Source organism: Marmota monax, unplaced genomic scaffold (assembly GCF_021218885.2).
Source record: "Marmota monax isolate L192 unplaced genomic scaffold, Marmota_monax_Labrador192_F-V1.1 WCK01_AAM20220418_F8-fsc00036, whole genome shotgun sequence".
In the NCBI taxonomy this organism is placed as follows: Eukaryota; Metazoa; Chordata; class Mammalia; order Rodentia; family Sciuridae; genus Marmota; species Marmota monax.
In genome coordinates this window covers 4,231,815-4,252,415 of record NW_026694491.1, presented here as the reverse complement: position 1 = coordinate 4,252,415, position 20,601 = coordinate 4,231,815, and the positions used below count along the sequence as shown (strand labels likewise).

At 38.6% G+C, this 20,601-nt stretch overlaps 1 protein-coding gene and 1 pseudogene across 2 annotated transcripts in view; both read right to left on the bottom strand.

Moving 5' to 3' along the window:
* Nucleotides 1-3,783: 3,783 nt before the first annotated feature.
* Lta4h (leukotriene A4 hydrolase) overlaps nt 3,784-20,601 on the bottom strand; it is a 37,793-nt gene continuing 20,975 nt past the window's right edge. The window contains exons 11-19 of one of the 2 annotated variants that reach the window (XM_046419236.2): nt 17,755-17,866; nt 17,096-17,240; nt 16,060-16,163; nt 15,309-15,379; nt 9,931-9,985; nt 8,181-8,276; nt 6,108-6,190; nt 5,375-5,479; nt 3,784-4,002 (exon numbers count right to left, since the gene is read on the bottom strand). In XM_046419236.2, coding sequence (XP_046275192.1) covers nt 3,885-4,002; nt 5,375-5,479; nt 6,108-6,190; nt 8,181-8,276; nt 9,931-9,985; nt 15,309-15,379; nt 16,060-16,163; nt 17,096-17,240; nt 17,755-17,866 — 889 coding nt within the window. In that variant the 3' untranslated portion in view covers nt 3,784-3,884. The remainder of the gene's footprint in view (nt 4,003-5,374; nt 5,480-6,107; nt 6,191-8,180; nt 8,277-9,930; nt 9,986-15,308; nt 15,380-16,059; nt 16,164-17,095; nt 17,241-17,754; nt 17,867-20,601) is intronic. The other variant, XM_046419237.2, reaches the window with a different exon arrangement.
* LOC124075689 (transmembrane protein 230-like) lies at nt 9,992-15,296 on the bottom strand (annotated as a pseudogene).

Sequence of the window (20,601 nt, the reverse complement as noted above, 5' to 3'; positions counted from 1 at the left end):
AGGAGTTTCCTCACTGTAAACTGGTAATAATGAAAGTGCTTATCTCAAAGGGCCATTGGGAGGATAATGCCAGTTCATGCATGTAAAGCCCGTAGGATAGCCTCTGGGTATTGGGAATGCTATGGAAATGTTTGTGATTACTATCTTCTACATGCATAATACTTTTGATGCTTTGTCAATATTTAGTTTCTGTAGGTGGGTATCTCAAATAAATCAAGTTTCTTCACCACTGTAATTGCTCCCAATACATAATTCATTTATCCCTAGCATAAAGAATTCTGACAGCATGAAGGAATTAAAAACTGTGTACACTATTCTAACTAAGTAGCACTTCAGTAAAAAGCCAGTTAATAGAGATTTGATTACTGCAAGATTAAATTCTGAAAAATGTGTTTCCACAACAGACTCTTTGGACAGAGACACAGCCACTTCCCACAAACACCCATACCCACACCCACAGTCTCTTCCTTGGACAACTTCCTGAAAGTAATTGAAACTTGTCCTTCAGCACTCACCTCCTGAGTGTGGCCTGGAATTTGTCATTGCCTGAATTTGACTCACATAAATCATCTTAAATTCCAGTAATCCACCTTTTGACTCAACCTTCTAACCTTCCAATTCCCCCCAACTCCTACTTTAACCTTCTCTTACCTTGACCCTGACCTCTGGTTGGTCTCTTCTTCCCTCGGCTCCCCCACTTGAATCACTCTTCTTACAAATTTCAAGGTCCTTTGCATCCCTCAACCTATGCCCTGGGTCATCAAAACAAATTGCCACCTCTGTTTACCCAGGAGGAAGATTTCACTACAGAAGTCCTGAGATCCTGCAGATTCCTAGTACTGTCCTTTTCCCCACTCCCCCTCCCCTAAGAATTTCCATTCACCTAACTCTCCGAGGAAAGCCTAACATCTACATCTCTGAGAAAACGGAATGTCCTCAGGTATGAACCGTCTTTACTCTCTGCCTGCCTTCATTCATTCATTCATGTAACAAATATTTCTTGAACACCTGTTATGTATTAAGCTCTATGGGAGGTGCTAGGAACAAAATGTAGATAACGACGCCCTTCCTTCGTGACAGTGTTTGGTGATGCATACAGACTTAGACCAATAAGATGTCCAACTACCCCCATGCTGGAAGAAAACCCAAACTCCTGGGTACTCCAGCTGACAGGCCCAGCTGAGCTCAGCTTTTGAGTAATTCCAAGATGACACCAGCTCTCAGTGATTTAAGTCAGGCCCTCGACATTGCAGAGCCATTTAATCCTGTTACCCTCCCTCCAACACTTCCCAACTTTTCTGCTTGGTAGCTATGTCTTTTTCCGGAAATCTCAGTTTAGGTCTTTTCTTCTCCAGGACCGTATTTCCTAAATCCTTCCTTGGCTGGGCTGGTGAAGCAACCCCTTTCTAGGCTGCGTTAGCATTATCTCCTCCTGTCCATCTTTTTGCACAATACTGGGGAAATCTATGCATGCTAGATTTCTAGACAAGCGTGTTACCACTGAACTATGTCCCTATCCCTTTTGGAGACAGGGTCTCACTAAACTGCCCAGCTGGCATTGAACTTGGGATCCTCCTGCCTCAGTCTCTCCAATAGCTGGAATTACAGTGTACAGCATGGTGCCCCAGGTTTCCCACCCCAACCTTTAGCAATCTATAGAAATTACTTATCTTTGTTCATCCCGTAATCATGTGTGTATCAGACCTGGCACAAAGACACTCAACAAGTTAGCTGAAGTGTCAGTGTGAACTCCAGGGAAACCTGTATGTAGATGTGTTTGTCTTTAGCGCCCTCTACCTTCTTCATAGCACTTTTCCACCCCATCTTTCAAGCATCCCAAGGGATTTTTGAAAAATGGTACCATTAGTACCATTTCTTTTAAGCTCATATGGCAAAAGAAACTTTAAAAAGCATTATTGGGGGGGGGGCTGGGGTGGTAGCTCGTTTGCCTAGCATGAGTGAGGCACTGGGTTCCATCCCCAGCACCACATATAAAAAATAAATAAATAAAATAAATAAAATGAAGGTCCATCGACAACTAAATATATATATATTTAAAAAGCATTATTTAAATGCATGAATTTGTTCAAGTCTAAGCACTCAGAATGTGATTATATATTAGGGGCTTGAACTGATCTTTCTGCTCTGGTATTCCTGGCAAAGTCAAGAGAGAAGAGAGCCTTGAGAAACAGACCAGTGAAGGTCTATGTCCCAAAGGACAGCATTACTAGGGCAAGCGGGAGCAAGGGAGATGGTGGAGGATTCCAGGAGGGACAGGAACTTGCCATTTTAATACCTCATCTTCCCTGTTCACTCCTATTTTAAGACTAGTCACTGTCTGAGCCCTTTAGTCTGGTGATGTCACACCCCCATCAGGCTTACACTCAGTTTTCTGTTTGGCTAGAGTCTATGTGGCCAGGGTTGACCCAATCTGGGTCAGTCTCCTGTCTGGGAATTTGGAATTGAGATGGTCTCTCCACGTGGAAGGAATCATTTCAAACAGCAGAGCCGGGGGCCATCCAGACTGTACAATGTGCACCAGAAAAATGGATGAGTCAGGAGTAGTGATGGGCTTGTCTCCTGTCCTGGGGTTCTGGTAACCTCTATCTTGTCTCATTAAGTAATCTCCCTCTTCCCTTGTGACTTCCAGTCACTTGGATTGTCATTACTTGCTGTCAAAGAATCCTAACCAATGATGTTGAGAGCCACAGCCTAAGGGGCCCCAGCAAACTTCCAGCTGCCAGCTGATTGGCTCCTCTGCGGTGATGCTCATTGGGCTGTTTCCCCGCCCTTTCAGACCACGGAGCTGCTCATTGGGGGACTCTTTTGGCTCCGCCCATGCGACCCAGCCAATTGGCCTTAAGAGCAGGAGGAGTGGGGGTTGAGAGGCTCCCCTGAAGCGGGTGGTGGCAGTTGGGCTCTGAGGGAATTCCTGAAGAGGCAGTGTGGTGCTGAGTGTGTGTTCTAAAAATAAAGTTGGTTTTGCTTGACAAGTGGCTCGTGAATTGTGCCCAGCCAGACTGCGGCACAATACAGCTGTGGTTCCTAAATTGTATGCCAAGGCGCTTGGGGCACCACACTGCATTCACAAGGGTGCTGTTATTCCAGTCTTTAATATGGTTCAAGTTGGATGTTTTCAGTATGTTTCTATATTCTGCATGTTCTATGTGAAGAACACCAGCTGGCCACACATGAGGCACATTAAACGACTATCAGGAGGCTACCTGAGAGACTGATGGAGGTGCTGATGCTCAGGGTGCCCACCTGATCCCTTAAGAAGGTTGACAAGTCTCCCAGATCAGCCAGATGAACCCAGGGCTGGAGAGCTGAGGCTCCTGCTAGAGTTTACAGTTTGGTAAGGGAGTTCATGCTATAAACGTGCACCAGGTGGGTGGTGAGTGTCCACATCTAAGAATATTTTAAAAGCAAAACTCTCATCATGCTGAATTTTTGGTTTAAGGCAGATTTAAATTAAAGAACTTTGATAAAACATCAGGTATATAATATTTTGGCATATTTTGTGATCATAGTTAGAAAACTAATAACAATATATTGTTACATTGTGTGCAAATTGTAACAATGAATCCCAACATTGTGGACAACTAGAATGCACCAGTAAAAAACGTGGAGGAAAAAAAGAATTGATAATGAAGCTAATTCAAACATTTACACCATGTAAATTAACAGATTAAAACTCATTAAAATTTATAAAGAATATACCACTATTTTTTAAAAAGGTAGAAAATTTACAAAGTCACCGACAAAACAATAAAACACCACAAATAAAAAGACATTTTTATTAATGACATGAGCTGAAGTTTTATATTTCTTCATGAATTCAATTTTAAAAAAGGAAATTTTGGAAATCAGTAAAAGGCAGGTCCTTAATCCACTTTCAAATCCTTCCCCACCAGCATTGCAGTCACAGGATGCATGCTTGCTTTGTGCTCCTGATAGGTATGGATGGCTTGATCACGGGACTTGTCAAAGGCAGCAAGATCCCTGCCAAAAGAGAAGGGAAAGAAAGAGGAAAGAGGGAGAGGGGGAGGGAGAAAGAGACAGACACACACACACAGGAAGGGAAAACAAACATTAAGTTAATATTAGAGATAAAGTTAAAAGTGATGGTTAGGAATAGCTAAATATCACCCAAATAAAGCACAAATCCTGGCCTATTAGGTAGCCTGTGCCAATCTCTGCACCAGAGACTGACCCTTAAACTGGCAGATCACAGATATTGTGGGGTTTTACAGGGAAGGGCCAGAGTGGCAGCATGTAAGTATTTTATTATTTGAACAGGGTCCTTTCACTTACTGGCCAAATACTGGTCTTGTATGAGAATGTGCCTTAAAGACTATCTTTTTTAAAATTGGCTTTTTTGTTTTGTTTTGTTTTTGTTTTGGTAGCAGGGATTGAACTCAGGGGCACTTAACCACTGAGCCATATCCCCAGTCCTTTTTATATATTTTACTTAGAGACAGCATCACACTAAGTTGCTGACGCTGGCTTTGAACTTGTGATCCTCCTGCCACAGCCTCCCAAATTACTGGGATTATAGGTGTGCTCCACACCCCAGCTAAAATTGGCTTTTTAAAGTTTATTTTTTCATTGAGATTTTAAAAGTATAAAAATAGTAAATTTAGAAAAAGAATTTCAGAAAATTTCAAATAATTTGAGAAGGAAAATACTAACTATAGTGAAATAATAATGCTTTGATGAAATACTTTACTTAAAATATGAATTTTGTGGCCATATTAAAAAAATGGATGACTTGTGCTGCCAAATTTTAAACTTGTGAAGTAAATTAAAAACAAATTAATCATGGATATTTATGTCATGATTATATTTTTTTCAGAACATAGACCAAATACATAGTAAAAGTATTTCAAAGATATTTTTAAGTTACATCTTGCTGCCAAAATATGACTTTCCCCCCTGCACCAGGCATCTTTTATTATATGTCAAGCAACCTGCTCTTGCACTTCTTAGCAACATTTGAATCAAAAATGTTTTACCTTATCTGCTGGCATCTATCTCCCTGCATTTAGTTTTAGACACTTTTTTGTGTTCATACCTACTCACCAATATCTTCTATTTCTTTTAAAAATCCTTCTCTGTATATAAGACCATCTTTAATTTATATCCTTTTTATCATTGTCTAACTCTATTTGGTCAATAATAATGTTTCTAAAAAAGCTAATAAAATAATTTCAAATTTTAAACAATCAGAAGTGTGAATTCCTCTTCCAAAATTATATCTATAAAAATGAACTTTAACACAGTTAAGAATTTTAAAACACTGCATTTTACAAAATTTTTGATTATTCTTCTGATTCCATGTATAAATATGAAGCACAGTTTGATGTGGTCTTACTTGAATAAGGGTCGGGTAAATTTCATTCTTCCTTGTTCAGTTGCCATTTTTAGAGCCAAAGGAATTGCTTCCTCCCATTTCGATTGAATGCAGAGCCGTAACCATCTGAAAGGTGGATTTTTAGGGGGCATGGGAGAGAAAATAGGAAAGAAGGAACAGGAAATGACAAAGGAAATGTAAAGATGAATAATCCCATTACAGTCAAATTGTACACCACTTTATTCTGAGAATCTCACACCCATATATTTATACACCATTTAGTTACTGGAGAAGAGAAGGAAGCGGAGTTGGTTCTTGAAAAAAAGATCATATTTTAAAAGATTTGGCTTATAGAGGTGCTCATGTACTTTATCAATGCAATTTCTCAAGGAACTGAACTTTCGTTTAAACCTCACACTACAAATTTGATTTAAGAAACGTTAACTTATAACAGAATCAAAGTTTTCTAACTATTCCCAACTATTCAATTTAGCTGGCTGAGAAAGAAAGCCCATTTTACCACTGAATCCTTCATTCTAATTTTCTTTTTAAGGCAAAAAGCTTATAACAAAGTCTAACAAAAGATTAATATTCTTGTCTTATAGACATAAATACCACTATAATTATTTATAACAATGAAGGAAATTGATAAGGATTTCTCAAGACCCATGGATGGTGCGTACTCTGCTTTCCTTCTCCAGATTTTAAATCAGTGTTCTGCTTTCTTCCACAGAGACAAGTTAAAATGATGTACCTGAATCGTATTTCAGAATTGTTAATGGCATTGAAGTTGTACACCTCTTGCATTCGCTTTATGTGCCCCAATGGAAGAGGTGCCTAAGAGCAAAATACAGAAGCATAACGTATCATTTCAACAGGATTTCTTGGAAGAAAGGAGCTGGAGAGAAATTCTTAGCCAGATTAAAATTCTAAATATTTTATAATAGCGAAGTAAGTGATATAAAAAGTAAAATAAACAAATATTTACTAAAGTAAGTTTTGTTCAAACTTACTCTGGAGGTTTTTACTAGGAACACAGGGATAATTTACTTTATAAGGTACTTAAAAGAAATAAATGAGAATTACTCTCCTCAGACTTTTTAGTATAAATATTACCTTCCAGACTCTCTAGTCTTTCAAGTATTTCCCTACATATAATATAGCTTAAATTTTTCCACTTCTCCAGATTAAAGCATAGTTCTTAATTTTTTTCCTCACGGACTGCCTCTGGCTTTATCTTTATATACGTCCTCCAAAATTACTTTTAAGTTACCTATATCCTTACAAAATGTCAGTTCTTAAACTTTTATGTTATAGACCCTTTGCAAGCTAATGAATAATATGCACCTCTACTATAGGTGAGGGAAATACATTTACCATAAAAATACAAACTTCTATATACAATTTTGGGGGCTCATGAACTTCCTGTGCTGTTAACCCACTAACAGGGGGGACAAGTTTGGGTGAAGGAAAGAAAGGAGATGAGTTTAGTCTGGACAGATAGAGAGTTTGAGGTGCCTGCAGAGGACAGGCAGAGGTGCTGCTAGAAGACAGAAACTCTCCTCTCCAGCCGCGGCCTCCTTACCTTACAGGACCCACTTCACACTCACTCATGGTATCTGTTCTCACTAACTGCCAGGCCTACCCCAAATTATTTAGACTATTAGCTCCTCTATGGATATGTTCAAATATACCCAGGTATGCCACCTGGTTAAGGTCATTGTTGAGGCTCCCTGACCCTCCCCAAGTTTTGCTGCACCCATTCCCAAGTCATCCCATCAGGATTTCTCTCTTCTTGGTCCTAGGCCACATAGCAGTGCTACAGAAATTTATGAAACCATGATGACACGATGCACTAAAAACTGGTGGTATCTTACATCAATGGGACCCCTGCTGCTCAAAATCCTATTCTTCATCTTTGCAATCCCAAAGGAAATTGTTTCAAATCTCCATCTCCTTTGAGGTTCTTAAACTGGAATCCCCTTTAATATATTACATAGAGACCCAGTCATTATCTCCCCATTCAAAATGCACTACCTTCTAGTCTCATGAGTTCTTTTAATTACCTTAAAATCTGCCTGGATTATTTCCTGTTAACACTCAAATCCAGTCAGTCACAAAACCTGTGCTTTCATCCTGTACCATCTCTCTCACTGGCCTGGTCTCTTCCTCAACATCAGCTCACTCCTCACGCCTCCCAACCAACTTCACAACTCTGTGGCCCTCATGTCACATTAGTTTTCATTACTCACCACTTCATCAAGTGACTCTTCTATTAAGAATTTGAGATCCTTTCCACTTTCCAACTGACCAGAATAAAATCTAAACTTCTTGATTTAGCGTTTAAGACTCATCACACCTACAAGTCTTTTCAGCGATACTTTCACTGACTTCCTCACCCAACCCAACGGCTTACTCTTCAACACTGGGTACCTTGATGCTCTCTCCAATTTGAATACCTTCCTCCCTCCAAATCAAACTTCACTCCTTCAAAAATCTTTCCTTGATGACCTCAAATGGAAATGAGTTCTTCTGTACTAATTAAACTAAACTAAAATATATTTCCTTTTATTGCTAAATTTTATATATGTTCCCCTTCCCACAGATTACAAGCTTTTTGAGAACAAAGGTGTAGTCTTTCTTAAATATTTTAGTAATAATCTCAATATTAAACATATTAGGCATTTAATAAATGCTTTTTAAAATAATTATATAAATTGCTTTTTTTTCTATGAGTTTCCACATTAATATTTTCCAAGGTAGGCACAACATACATGCTGTGCTTCTGTGTCCATTTTAATTTCTCATTTTTTGAGCTAGTACTTACTCTCTGGAGCATCTGTGCTAAAAACTCATTCAACTGATGAGAAGAGAGATCTTTCAAGTCTGTGGCAGTGAATGAATTTAAATCTTCTTCTTTGGCCTTAAAAAAAAAAAAGTTACCTGGTTATTTCTGGTTTTGTACAATTTAGTAATATTATTGGTTTATCTGTCATAAAGTAAAAATTAAGAAAAAGACAGAAATGCACAGGTGAGCATTATACAAAATAAATTTAAGCTTGAGCTACTTATATAATCCTGAGATTATGTTACTCTAACTTAAAAAGCTAATAATTCCTAAAATGTGATGTGTGAAATCTAAGAAAAAAGACTATTAATAGTAAGAATAGAGGAACAGCCACTCTCTTTTTAAAATAAATAAATATATACACACACAAACACCCCTTGTGAGGCGATTTCCAAAGTAAAGAAACATTACAAAAAGCATGCCAACTAATTTATAACAACCTTCTTAAACATTGTCTCTCTCACCCAGAATGTGTCCTCTTCCACCTTGTCCATGCCCAAGCCATATTCAGATCCAGCAGGAATATCCTGCCCTGCAAGCAGCAATCCCTCATGCCAATCCCCATCCTGGGGGTAGAAAAGGCACTTTCTTTCTTATTACTTCATCTGTATCTTTCTCATGCTGCTTATCACTTACTGCTTAGCATGACATTTATTTATATAAGAATCTAATTTCTTCAATTAAACTACAGACACTCCAAAGGCAAGTTCATCTCTGTATCCTGCATAATGTGTGGTATAGCATTTTTTTTTAAACTTCCTTTTTGTAGTTGTAGATGGACAGAATGCCTTTATTTATTTGGTGCTAAGGATGGAACCCAGTGCCTCACACATGCTAGGCAAGTGCTCTACCACTGAGCTACAGCCCCAGGCCAGGTATAGTATTTTGAATGATGAAGACTGCCAAGGAATACTGTTGAATAAACTTTCAAAACAAATTTCAAACAGCTACATCAAAATCTGTTGCAAATAATTGGAATAAAACTACTTTTTTTTTTTTTCCTTATTTTCCATTAAAGAGTTATCCAGGGCGCATCTTTACTCCACTTTTCTTAAGCGTTATGTTTCAGGGGGCTGGGGTTGTGGCTCAGCAGTAGAGCACTTATCTAGCATGTGTGCTGCACTGGGTTTGATCCTTGACACCACATAAAAATAAATAAGTAAAATAAAGATATTGTGTCCAACTACAACTAAAAAAAATAAATAAATATATACATATTAAAAAAAGTTATGTTTCAGGGGGCTGGGGTTGTGGCTCAGTGGTAGAATGCTTGTGTGAGGCACTGGGTTCGATTCTCAGCATCACATATAAGTAAACAAAATAAAGGTCCATCAACAACTTAAAAAAAAAAAAGAGTTATGTTTCAGTACATACATGAAGAAGCTCTTCTTCAGGAAATTTTAGAAAAATGAACAAAGCTAATGACTAGCAAAGTCCCTCAATTTTTCCCACTGCAGTCACCCAAGATCATTTTAGATTTACTTGGTATATGTAATTGCTATGTCTGAAGTAGCATCTTATCAGTGACTTAAGAGGAAAAAAATTTTCCTCCCATGAAACTTAATTTTATACATTTAGGGTGGAGATAGTATCAGCTTGAGCAAACTTCTCTTTCAAATAGCCTTTCTGTTCACTATTTGAAGCATCATCCCCACTAGTAGAGACATATTTGTACAATTTAAAAAGGAGCAAAAAAAAAAAAAAAAAAAAAAATCATGTTACTACTCACAGTAATCCATCTTTGACTTAAGGCAATACAAGCATTTGTCAGAGTCATGTCATAACTGCAATAAATAAATAAATATTAAAATGTTAAAATTTTATAAATGTGCACATGCTTTTGCATCAATGCAGTGTTAGAGCTACAGAATGCACTTACATTTCAAAGTTCCTTTTAAATAAAGATAAACAACTACAAAGTGAAGGAAATAGAATTTTTTTTTTTTTTTTATTCTGACATTTTAATTTGGTTTGAATGTAAGTCACTTTTTTCAAGCAAAGAAACAGAATCAACCTAAGGATGTGGTTCTCCAGGGATCCAAGTCAAGTCTTGAGATCTTCAGCAGAATGACACTATAGTACCAGGTGCTAGCAATAGGGTTATACACTCTAAGTAGCAACAATTTATCTTCAGTTTTCATTAGGGAACAGCCAAAAGTCCAGTCTTTAAAGGCATTGTATACAGAACATCTTGATCTACAAACGACAGAATGACCCAAATTATATGTAGGCTAACCCATTGGGAAACAAGATCAGACCTGACCAAGGATTGGTTATCAGAGACAGTGCTTATTCTTTGAAAACTTACTCTGTGGCTTTAAAAATTCCTGGTTCCTGTTACTAAGAAAAAAGTAAAAAATATTACAGATGGATCCACGCTAATATGTGATTTTATGGAGGTCTTCCACCAGAATGTGAAGGTAGAGTTAAGTGTAGGGGATAAGAGCTTTTGATATTTTAAAAATAAAATACTTAGTAACTAAGAAATCAAATATACCATACTCTTCCATTTGCTACAATAACAGATTGACAATGAAGACTATTTAAAAGAAATGCTAACTCTAAAGAAGGAAGGAATGGTAACACTTTCCACTACAGAATAATCTCCTGCTTTCCCAGATAATTAGCATTGCTATTCTTCCATGATACAAATTCATGTGGGTTTTGCCAGGGCCAGATAAAAACACACTGTTTCCTAATTAGCTAAACATTTTTGGGATGGACCCATAAACTCTGGCCATTGTTTGGTCAAACATCTGAAAACTGCATAATTCCTCAGCCCTTACGCACAGTTTTTGCTCAATATTTTAAACCTGGGTTCAGTCCCACTGTGACTTGTCTTAGGGCTGAGGTGTTAGTCATTAAAGTCTGAATATCATCGGAGGAGTAACCCTTGTAGCCTTTAACTGCATAGTAGGTGATGAGCAGATGGTAAAATCCTGGCAGGAACACCAGAATGCCAATGATCAGAACAGGAACAGACCTGTCTGCCCACTCTTTGCTGACGTAGCCTGACAGCAGGAGGGAGCATATGATAATGAGAAAGGCGCCAATCAAAAATAGCACAGTGGCAAGTGCTATACCCTTATAAGGGATCTTAGGAGGGCTTTCTTAAACTGAAGGTCAATGTAGCCATCATCTGTGCTGGAGCGCCTTGAGTATTTTACTTTACTACTGGCGATTCCAGTAGTCAGATTAGTACGAGAAGGCATCAGAACACGCGGACACAGCTACAGTCCGAGCACCACGTCAAGACTGGGGCTAGCAGGGAACTTGCCCACCTCATGGCACAGCCAACCTAACCTCCACCCCAGCAAGCACCAGCCTGCCACTGGAAGTGGAAATTTCTGACCCAACTTGAAGTATTATGGCATTATCTAAGAACTTAAAGATCCAAGTAGACATGAAGGAAACGCCTGACTATCCTGAGGGAATACCAAAGCAACACCCAGGACAAGGCTGTGACATGCTCAAGGAGTGCATAGCAAAGTAGTTGGAGTCTATGGAGCACACTTAGCGTTCACTCTCTGGCAAGACAGATCTAGGCACTCAAGATAACAAGAGGCACAACACAAAATCCCATTCTCATGGATTTTACTTTCTCTTGTTCCAGCCTTCTCATCATCCAGCAGACTGGCAAGTACCTACTAGATAACAGGCACTATTCCATATGCTAGACCCTTGAGAGAGCCAAAATCATTGTGTAATGACTGCATTCCTTCATTTTCAGAAGAAAGTGAATGAAGACTATTTAAAAGAATTACACTGTGATTTAAAAGAATTAAGCAAACTGAGTTATACCAATATATGTATACTCCCATCTTAGGAAATAAACTGTACATTTTGCAACAATAGAACACGTAACGTGTGCCAAATTCTTGTGAAACATCCCTTTTTGTTCATAAATCAGGCTTGCTTGCTGTGAAACATCTTTAGAGAACAGGGAAACACCTGCCACTTGGGGCCTAAGAGAAGTGAAGTTTTAATTAGGAGTTACTACTAGATCTGCTTTAAAGACTGGGTTTCCTGTTCTTTCCTAGGGGACAGAACAGAGAGGGCAACACACCTCCTTCTTCTGAAGCAGCAACTAGCTTATCTTCATGCAGTAGTCAGGCTGTGGAAGTACGCAAACCACTGTGTTTGCCTTTAAGAACAAGTGGGATCAGAGGTTCTCAAGGCCTCAGACAGTAAACCACCTTATATGAGAACATTCTTCAGCAATGATTTCTTAAACAATAGGACAGAGGGAAACTTTTGGCTTAGTATCCTGAAATTTTCTTCTCAGTGTAATTAAAAGAACTGAGTTAAGGATAAGCCCAGGGAAAAGAAGCAACCCCTATTTACTGTAAAACCCTAAGAAAAGTAATGTATAAAATCAGAGATGAGCCTTAGAGTGTTGTGAAGGGAAAGGCTTTCACAGTCACACAAATAAGTGTAAAGTTAAAACCGTGACAACCACGATGAAGAGGTGATACCCAGCACCAAGAAGCTCTCGAATGGAAGATCCAACCTGGTCACAGAGGTCAAGAGATGCTTCCATGAGGAAATGGTTCTTAAGCTGGATTGCAATTAACTGGGCAAAGAGGCCTGAGGTGGAAAGAATATTGTGCTTCAGGGCCTATGTCCAAGGGAGTGTGGAGAGTTTTGAGAGATCCCCAAACTGCCATCCTGACTGAAGCAAAAGGAGGAGAGTCAGGACCCTTGTAGTGTCCATTATAGGATTAGCCTTAGCCCCAAACCAACAGGATGCCTGTGAAGATTGCTAAGCAGGGGATGGCACGATACAGGTGTGTGCTTGAAGGTTTGCACTAGCTCTGTGTGGAGAAAGATAGGGAGGGGCAGAGGGGACACAAGTGCATAGCCAGAGCAGTTTTCCAGGTGGAGGTGATGACATGGGTTTGAACTAGAGGGTTGGTGGTGGAGTGAGGGGATAGACCTGAGAAGATATTTCTATATAGACAAGTGATGAGAGTACTAAAGATCAGTGGACTTGGAAACCAACATTCTGTGCTCCAATGGAGCAAAGTATTTTCTGTGGTTTGGGGTTTTCAAAGAATCTTTCTTTATAAGATCCCTGGGTGTATAAATGATTCCAGGGTTCCTCTAGCACTTTGGTATGACATGGAAGTAATCTTCAGGGATAGAGAATGAACTAATCAAAAAGGATCCCATAGCAATGCTGGTATCAGAGAAACACCCTTTAAGAACTTATTTTTCACCCAGATTTTTTTAAAGTTCAAACCAATGGCCAACAGTTGATTCACTCAACTTTCTGCAACTCTCTTTTGCTCCAATCAGGCCACTGAAACTAAAAGTCTTTGAAAAGATTCCTAACTTTAAATTCAATGTTTTTGTCCCTCTGGTTCCTTTTCCCTCCTATTTTTACAATACACTACATTGCTGCCCACTCTATCACTTTCAAATTACTATCTGCAATCTCTTTTTGATTTTTAGCCAATTTTGTTCATCTTTCCTCTTTCCTAGGTCTCAAATGAAGATCCACTAAGGTTCTACACTTTACTTCTAGCATTATTCTCTGTTAAATCATCTCTGGGCTGATGTCCAAATCCAGAACTACTTAAATTAATATTTTCTCATCTACAGCACTTAATAAGCATTTAAATATTTTAGAAATACTTCCATTGTATTGTAATTACTTGATAAATCTGTATTTGCTCTGTGGGTTCCTTATTCATCATCCATCATAATAGTGCCTGCCTCTCAATGTATATTGGATTGGACTGAATCTTCAACTAAGACCTCTTTGCCCCATTAGTTTTAATTCCTACTTTGCTCACTATGGTCAATCAGCTGCCAATAGACTCCACCCCTGAAACATTTCCCTTCTCAGTTATTCTTTTTTTTTTTTTTCCCATTAGCCTTGCATTACTTCAGGCCCTCATGATCTCTGGTAAGAAGATAATGTATTGATGGCACTTCTTAAACTAGGAAGTGTTAGGGGGAAAAAGCATTATTTTGGTGGCTTATTGTAGACATTAAGTTTCCGGGGCTGGGGGTGTAGTTCAGTGGTGGACCATTTGCCTAGCATGTGTAAGGCACTGGGTTTGATCCTCAGCACCACATAAAAATAAACAAATAAAACAAAGGTACTGTGTCCATCTACCAAAAACCAAATAAATAAATAAATAAATAAAGTGGGGATGTAGCTCATTAGTAAAGTGCCCTGATTTCAATTTTTAGTATCAAAAATAAATAAATAAAAATTTACTGATGATTTATGCCATCTGCCTGTTTCCAAAACAAACTTTAAAAACAGTACTATTGACATGACCCTTCCCCAGCTTCTGACCTCCTGTTTCACACGACAGTTCACAGTACCCAGGACCTCCTGGTTAATGAGGAGCTCTGGTTACCTCTTCCATGCCCAAGTTCTTGGTATCTCCCAAAACCAAACTCCTCCCAGCCTGGCCATTTGAGATGCTTTCCAAACACACATGACCATGACATCTATTCTTCTACCTCATTTCCTGCTGCTCCCCTATGCATCAGTCACACTAGACTGTTTATGTAAGAGTGGCTGGTAAGCAGTTTTAGTGACCTGAAGGAAAGCAGCAAGAAGCTGGAACACGCAGAAGTCAAAGTCCTCACATGACTGATGAAGACCAGGGTAGGGTGTTTACTTTAGAAGGGAATACATTAGAGGGGTAGGACTGCCAGGGCTTGAATCTCAACTCCTACTACGTACTAGCTGAGCAACCTCAGGCAAGCTTGGGCAAATGAACTAAACCTAATTTGCCTCCTCTGGAAATGGGAATAATAACTTGTAACACTGTTGTAATGATTAACATATGTTATTTTTCTTAAGACAAAAGTTTTATGGAAGGGACAACAGCTATTCTTTTCTAAGTCCCTCACTGTTGCTGCTGTGTTAAGGAGGCACTCAATAATTACTGCAGTGGAACGAACTAATCTATGTTTATGAATCACCGAAGTCAGTCTTTTAGCCTCAGGGCCTAAACACCTCAGAACTCTGCTGTCACAACATTCTAGTAACAGGCTAAGGAAGGCATAAAATCCTTTCAGATAGTTTGAGGAGCTCTAGGATTTAGGAGAGTGAGAGGGAACTCCTCTCAAGTAAGTGCTTACTTGGGTTTTATAGGAGGCAGGCCAGGGGAGTAGAGCCAGGCATTCCAATCAACTTGATTGAGAATATCAACCTGTGAACAGTAAGACCAAAAACCTAAAACTTTCAAGTCCTTGAGTCTACAATTTTCTCTACTCTGCCATATCAAGACAATTTCTAAGTCTCTTCCTTTTTTTAAATTAATATTTTTAATTGACAGATCATCATTGTGTACTTTTATAGGATACAATATGATGTTTTCATATACATGTGCAATGTGAAATGATTAAATATAGCTAATTAATATATGCATTATTTTATCTATATAAAATAAATTTATATCCATTACTAATGTTCTATTAAAAAATTAAAATAAGAAAAAAGTATACACAAAAAGTAAAATTTCAAACCACATTATTGAGGGTCTCTCTGAAATAGGAAAATTCTACATATTAGTTCATGTTATTGAGATCACATTTTTAAAAAATGCAATTAAAGAATGAGTCTATGGTCTGGGGTTGTGGCTCAGTGGTAGACAGCTTGCCTACCATGCATGAGGCACTGGGTTCGATCCTCAGCACCACATAAATGTAAAATAAAGATATTGTATCCACCTAAAACTAAAAAAATATATATATTAAAAAAAAAAAAAAGAATGAGTCTAAAAGCAAATCCAGGACCAATGCTACTATTAAGAAATTCAAATTAGCCTAACAAATAATAAATAAATAAAGCTATATTAAACATGTAAAATAAAATATTTTTTAATCCAACCTTATCTTTAAAGTGGGAATATAGGAAATTCTTCCAGTCATCAGTGGTTATGCTCTTGTAAGAAAATTTCTCGACATAAGCCTTTAAGAATCCTAGGAAAACCTCTAAAAGCAAAACATAAGCAATCAATTCATAGAAAAGTAATTATCTGACTTACTTTTGGAGCTCAGCATTGTACTATTAACCACAAAGAACAGAGAATACTCAAAGAATAGGGAAACCAATGAGGGCTTTAAGAGTAAAAATATATAATTTTAAGGGAGAAGAGAAGTCCTAGTTATAGGTAAGGGAAGGACACATGAGGACAGAACAGGAACACACAGCACAAGGTGTAAAAGCAACCATCCTCTTCTGACCAGAGGACAATTCAAACACACCACAGGAAAGCCATCAAGTGCTTCCTTTAAGTGGAAAGGTGAAAGTTCTCAGCTTAATAAGGAAAGACAAAAATCATATTTTGAGGTTACTAAGCTCTACAGTAAGAACAAATCTTCTGTTCATGAAGCTGAAGAAAGAAAAAGAAATTCGTACCAGTTTTGCTATATGGTTGACTGCTAGGAACTGAGACTATGCTAAGAGAACTACTTATGATCCTTTTTTTTTTTTTTTTTTTTTTTTTTGGTAATGGAAATAACCATGTGTATTTGTCTGCTTAATCATATACACTTAGAATATGGTTTGGAGCCAAACACAGCAGACTGCTAACACGGGCACCACCCTGGGGAGTGGGTGGAGTTGATGTGCTCTCACTTGCTACTCTTAAAAATCTCTTATAAAATAGGAATTTTTTCAACAAGTACATAATATCATCCTTAAAATTCTGTTGAGATTTGTTTTTTAAGTCAAGCAGCACTATATAAAGCTCAGGTTATTCAAAGTCTTATGTATAAAAGTAACCTTAGAAAGCAATGCAGATTTCTCTAGCGAATGAACCAGAAGTACAACAAGAAAACAACCGTTTATAATTCTTCCCTATCCTTCACACATTATCCTACAAAAGGGAAAAAAACAAAATCCAGAAAATGCCAACACTTACCTGGTCCTCCAAGAAGCTGTTCCAGGTAAAAGAGTAAAGCAAACCCCTTCTCATAGGGAACTGAGGAATAGGCCACATCAGGGTCCACGTCTGTCAGATCAACTACAAGTTTGGTGAAAGGATGTGTCTCCCCAAAAGTTTTTATCTGCAGGATATGAAGTACCAAGAATGTTCAGATATAAAGATGGTATCACGAAGCAAACAAGCTTGTAAGGAAGTATTGCTCCACTCAGTAGCATAACTACTTCAGGGGACTGCAGAACTCAAACAAACTTACAGATTGGAAACATTGATAATGTTGTCAAAACTTGTGGAAGCCTTTCCACAAAATCTAGAAAAGTGATTCAATGCCTGGTCAGCAAATTCAGTTCTCAGGACAAAGCACTTAAAAATGACATAAGTATGTAAAATAAAATTCAAACATATTCAGCTGTATTAACAGCAAAGATCCAATGGGATCCCATAACTCCCAATTCAAGTTAGGTCATGAACACTACCTTCAATGATATACCAACAGAGGATTTTACCTGCATCTGCCTCATTTTCCACAGCTGTAAAAATGACTTCCTTGTTGCTAGTTGGCATAGATACTTTACAAACTCAATTTTTTACAACTATACAACTTTGGATGAATGCTTTTAAAAGTTCAATTTATTTACCGAATTCTGTAGTTCACCCCATCCTCCCAGAGCATGAAAATGTCTGAATTTTTCACCAAACAACCGCCCACAAATATGGCGTTCCAAATACACCGTATGTCCTTCATTTAACCTGAAAACAAGATTTTTTTTAAAATTAAAATGCTGTCATAGCCAAGGGAAAAATATATTTTAATCAACAAAATAATTCCTTTTGGGGGGCTGGGGATATAGCAGTGGTAGAGAACTTGAGCACCTCCCAGTACCACACAGCAAAAGAAGATACTTTTTTTTTTTTGTAAGGCAGACCAATAGAGTAAAAGGAAGAAGCTGGAGGGGGAAGGGAGGAAGGGAGGTCATGGGGAATAACAGGGAACAAAAATCAACCAAGTTATGCTATGTCCATGTATGAATATACCACAATGAATTCCACTTATATATGTATAATTAGAATGTGCTCATTAAAATGATGATGATGATAGAAGAGAGATTAATAGAGCACAGCAAGTGGATCAGGACAGGGAGGAGGAGAGGGGAAAGGAAGGTACTAGGTAAGGAGATTGAGGAAATTATGTTATGTGCATGTGTGAATGTCATAATGAATTCCACTATTGGGTGGGGAGGAGACGAAGATGGCAGAATAGAGGAAAGATGCATTCCAAGCTGCACTGTGGCAAGAGACCAAAGAAGTGCTATTCAGCTTCTCAGAGAGGTAGGTGAATGAGTGATTTCAGTGAAATCTAATATCGGACTCTCAAAGCAGCTTAGGGACTCAGAAATTTGGGTACAATCAAAAAAAAAAAAAGAAAAGAATACATCAGATTCACCACATGAGGGGGAACACAGTTTTGGTACAGAAAAACCTGAGATCAAAAATGCTGCCTAATCTTAGCTGATCCAGATTGCACAGTGTGCTGGTGCTTGAAAAGCGAGCCCTGTATCTCAGCTGGCCACAGAGAGCTAAGGCAGGAGCCACCCTGGGGTGAGTACTCCACTGCAGAGACTGCAGGACCCAGGAGATCAGAAACACACACACACACACACACACACACACACACACACGGTCAAAATACCCCAACAGGTGCCTATCGAGGGACCAAGACTAGGTCTGTTGGAACTTGAGTGAAACAGACGTGGAGTAGACTATCAGGGAGATTTGAGTGGGAAGGAAGAAGGAGAGCCCAGCTCACTTCTCCTTTGTGTCTGGCAGCTTCAAGACCAGCTGAAGCAGGCCAGGAGTCTGAGTGGGCGGGGTGAATATACCCAGGGTCTAAGCCCAGGAGGACTGCGCCCCTGGGCAGCAGTGAGTAGGGGATCGGCCCTCCTGCCCCATGACTGGATTTCTTGAGAATTGGACCTGCAGAAGAGATGGTTTGCTGTTCTAGCCCTAGGGATGGGTCAATCTATTCTCTCCAAAGGCCCACCCAATAAAGCCCTTGAGGACTGATTAGACATCAGCGCCACCTGCTGGAACTCCCCTCACAGAATGCTGCAGAAGCTGTACCCTGGGGGAGCACCAGTTAGTCCAACTGACAGTACTTCCTAACTCATCCACCTCTAGTGAGAAGGGAAGTGGGGTCCTACATCAAACAGCTTCAATCTTAGGTTGTTCCAACTGGCAACTGAGAGAGCACTGCAAAAACCGGAAGGGATTAATAACCCCCCACCCCTTGCTCTATCAGTACATAACTCAAGAATTAGGAAGAAAGACTATTGGACAAAGACAGTGACCACCCAATATGGTCAACTATTTTGCTTACCTAAGTGGAGACAGTTTCTTCGTTCTTCATTAAGATATTAGTATTTTTTAAAAAAATTTACTTTTGTCTATTCTTTCCATGTGTGTTTGTGTGGGTGTGCACAAGCATATGTGAATTCTGGCTGTGCTGATTGGTTCAGGGATATATATATATATCTATATATGGGGGGGGGAGGGAGAGAGAGAGATGTTATGGATACATACACTTATTTGTTTCTTTTTCCTCTCTCTTTTAGATTTTTTAAATGTTATTATTTTTTCCTAGAACTGTCTTTTGAGAGTTCCATTTTTTTTGGATTATACATTCTGGTTTGGTTTTGTATTATTTTCATTTGTTTACTTCTCTTGTCTCTCTTCTTCTCCTGGTAACAGCGAAATTCTATTGTTTTCTCTTCCTCTCTCCCAATAACCTGCTTCTATTTGTTTCCTTTAGTTCCATATAAACATCACCTGCTTCATCTCTTCTATATACTGTTAACTTTTTGAAATTACAAACTCTTTTCTAACTTCCTAACACATTTTCTTTTCCCCTAATTAACTGTATTTTTACCATCTTTCAGAACTAATTGGATTATATATCTTCACTCCTACCATTAATGCTAATTACAATCATTACTGCTGTGGAGAATATAGTTGACACTTTCTGTTTGCATTAAAGCCAGAGCTAGTGCATGATTATTGTTTTTAATATTGACAATTGCTAAACCCACTATTCTTGTTTATTGATGGTAATTAATGTTGAAGACAACATAGTAGGAACTGAGTGTTTACTTTAACACTGTACTGTCTGCAACAGTTGTTACTATTATTTATTTCACCCCATTCTGTGAGGTGCTGGGAACCTACAGGGACACTAAAAGTTTCACAGGTTAGAAACTCTGCTGCTGACCTAAACATTCCCAGACATTACTCCAACTCAAAGAAGTGAAGAGACAAAAGCCCTTAACCATCAAGAAGGACCCAAGAGGAACAATCAGAGAGGGAACTCAGGTCCCACCCCTTAGCATCTAATCATACATCAACAACAGAGAAAAGTCCCAGGACAAATTAGATAATTACACATAAAAGAACACGTGCAAAAAAACAAAGTAGGGGAATCTACCTCAATT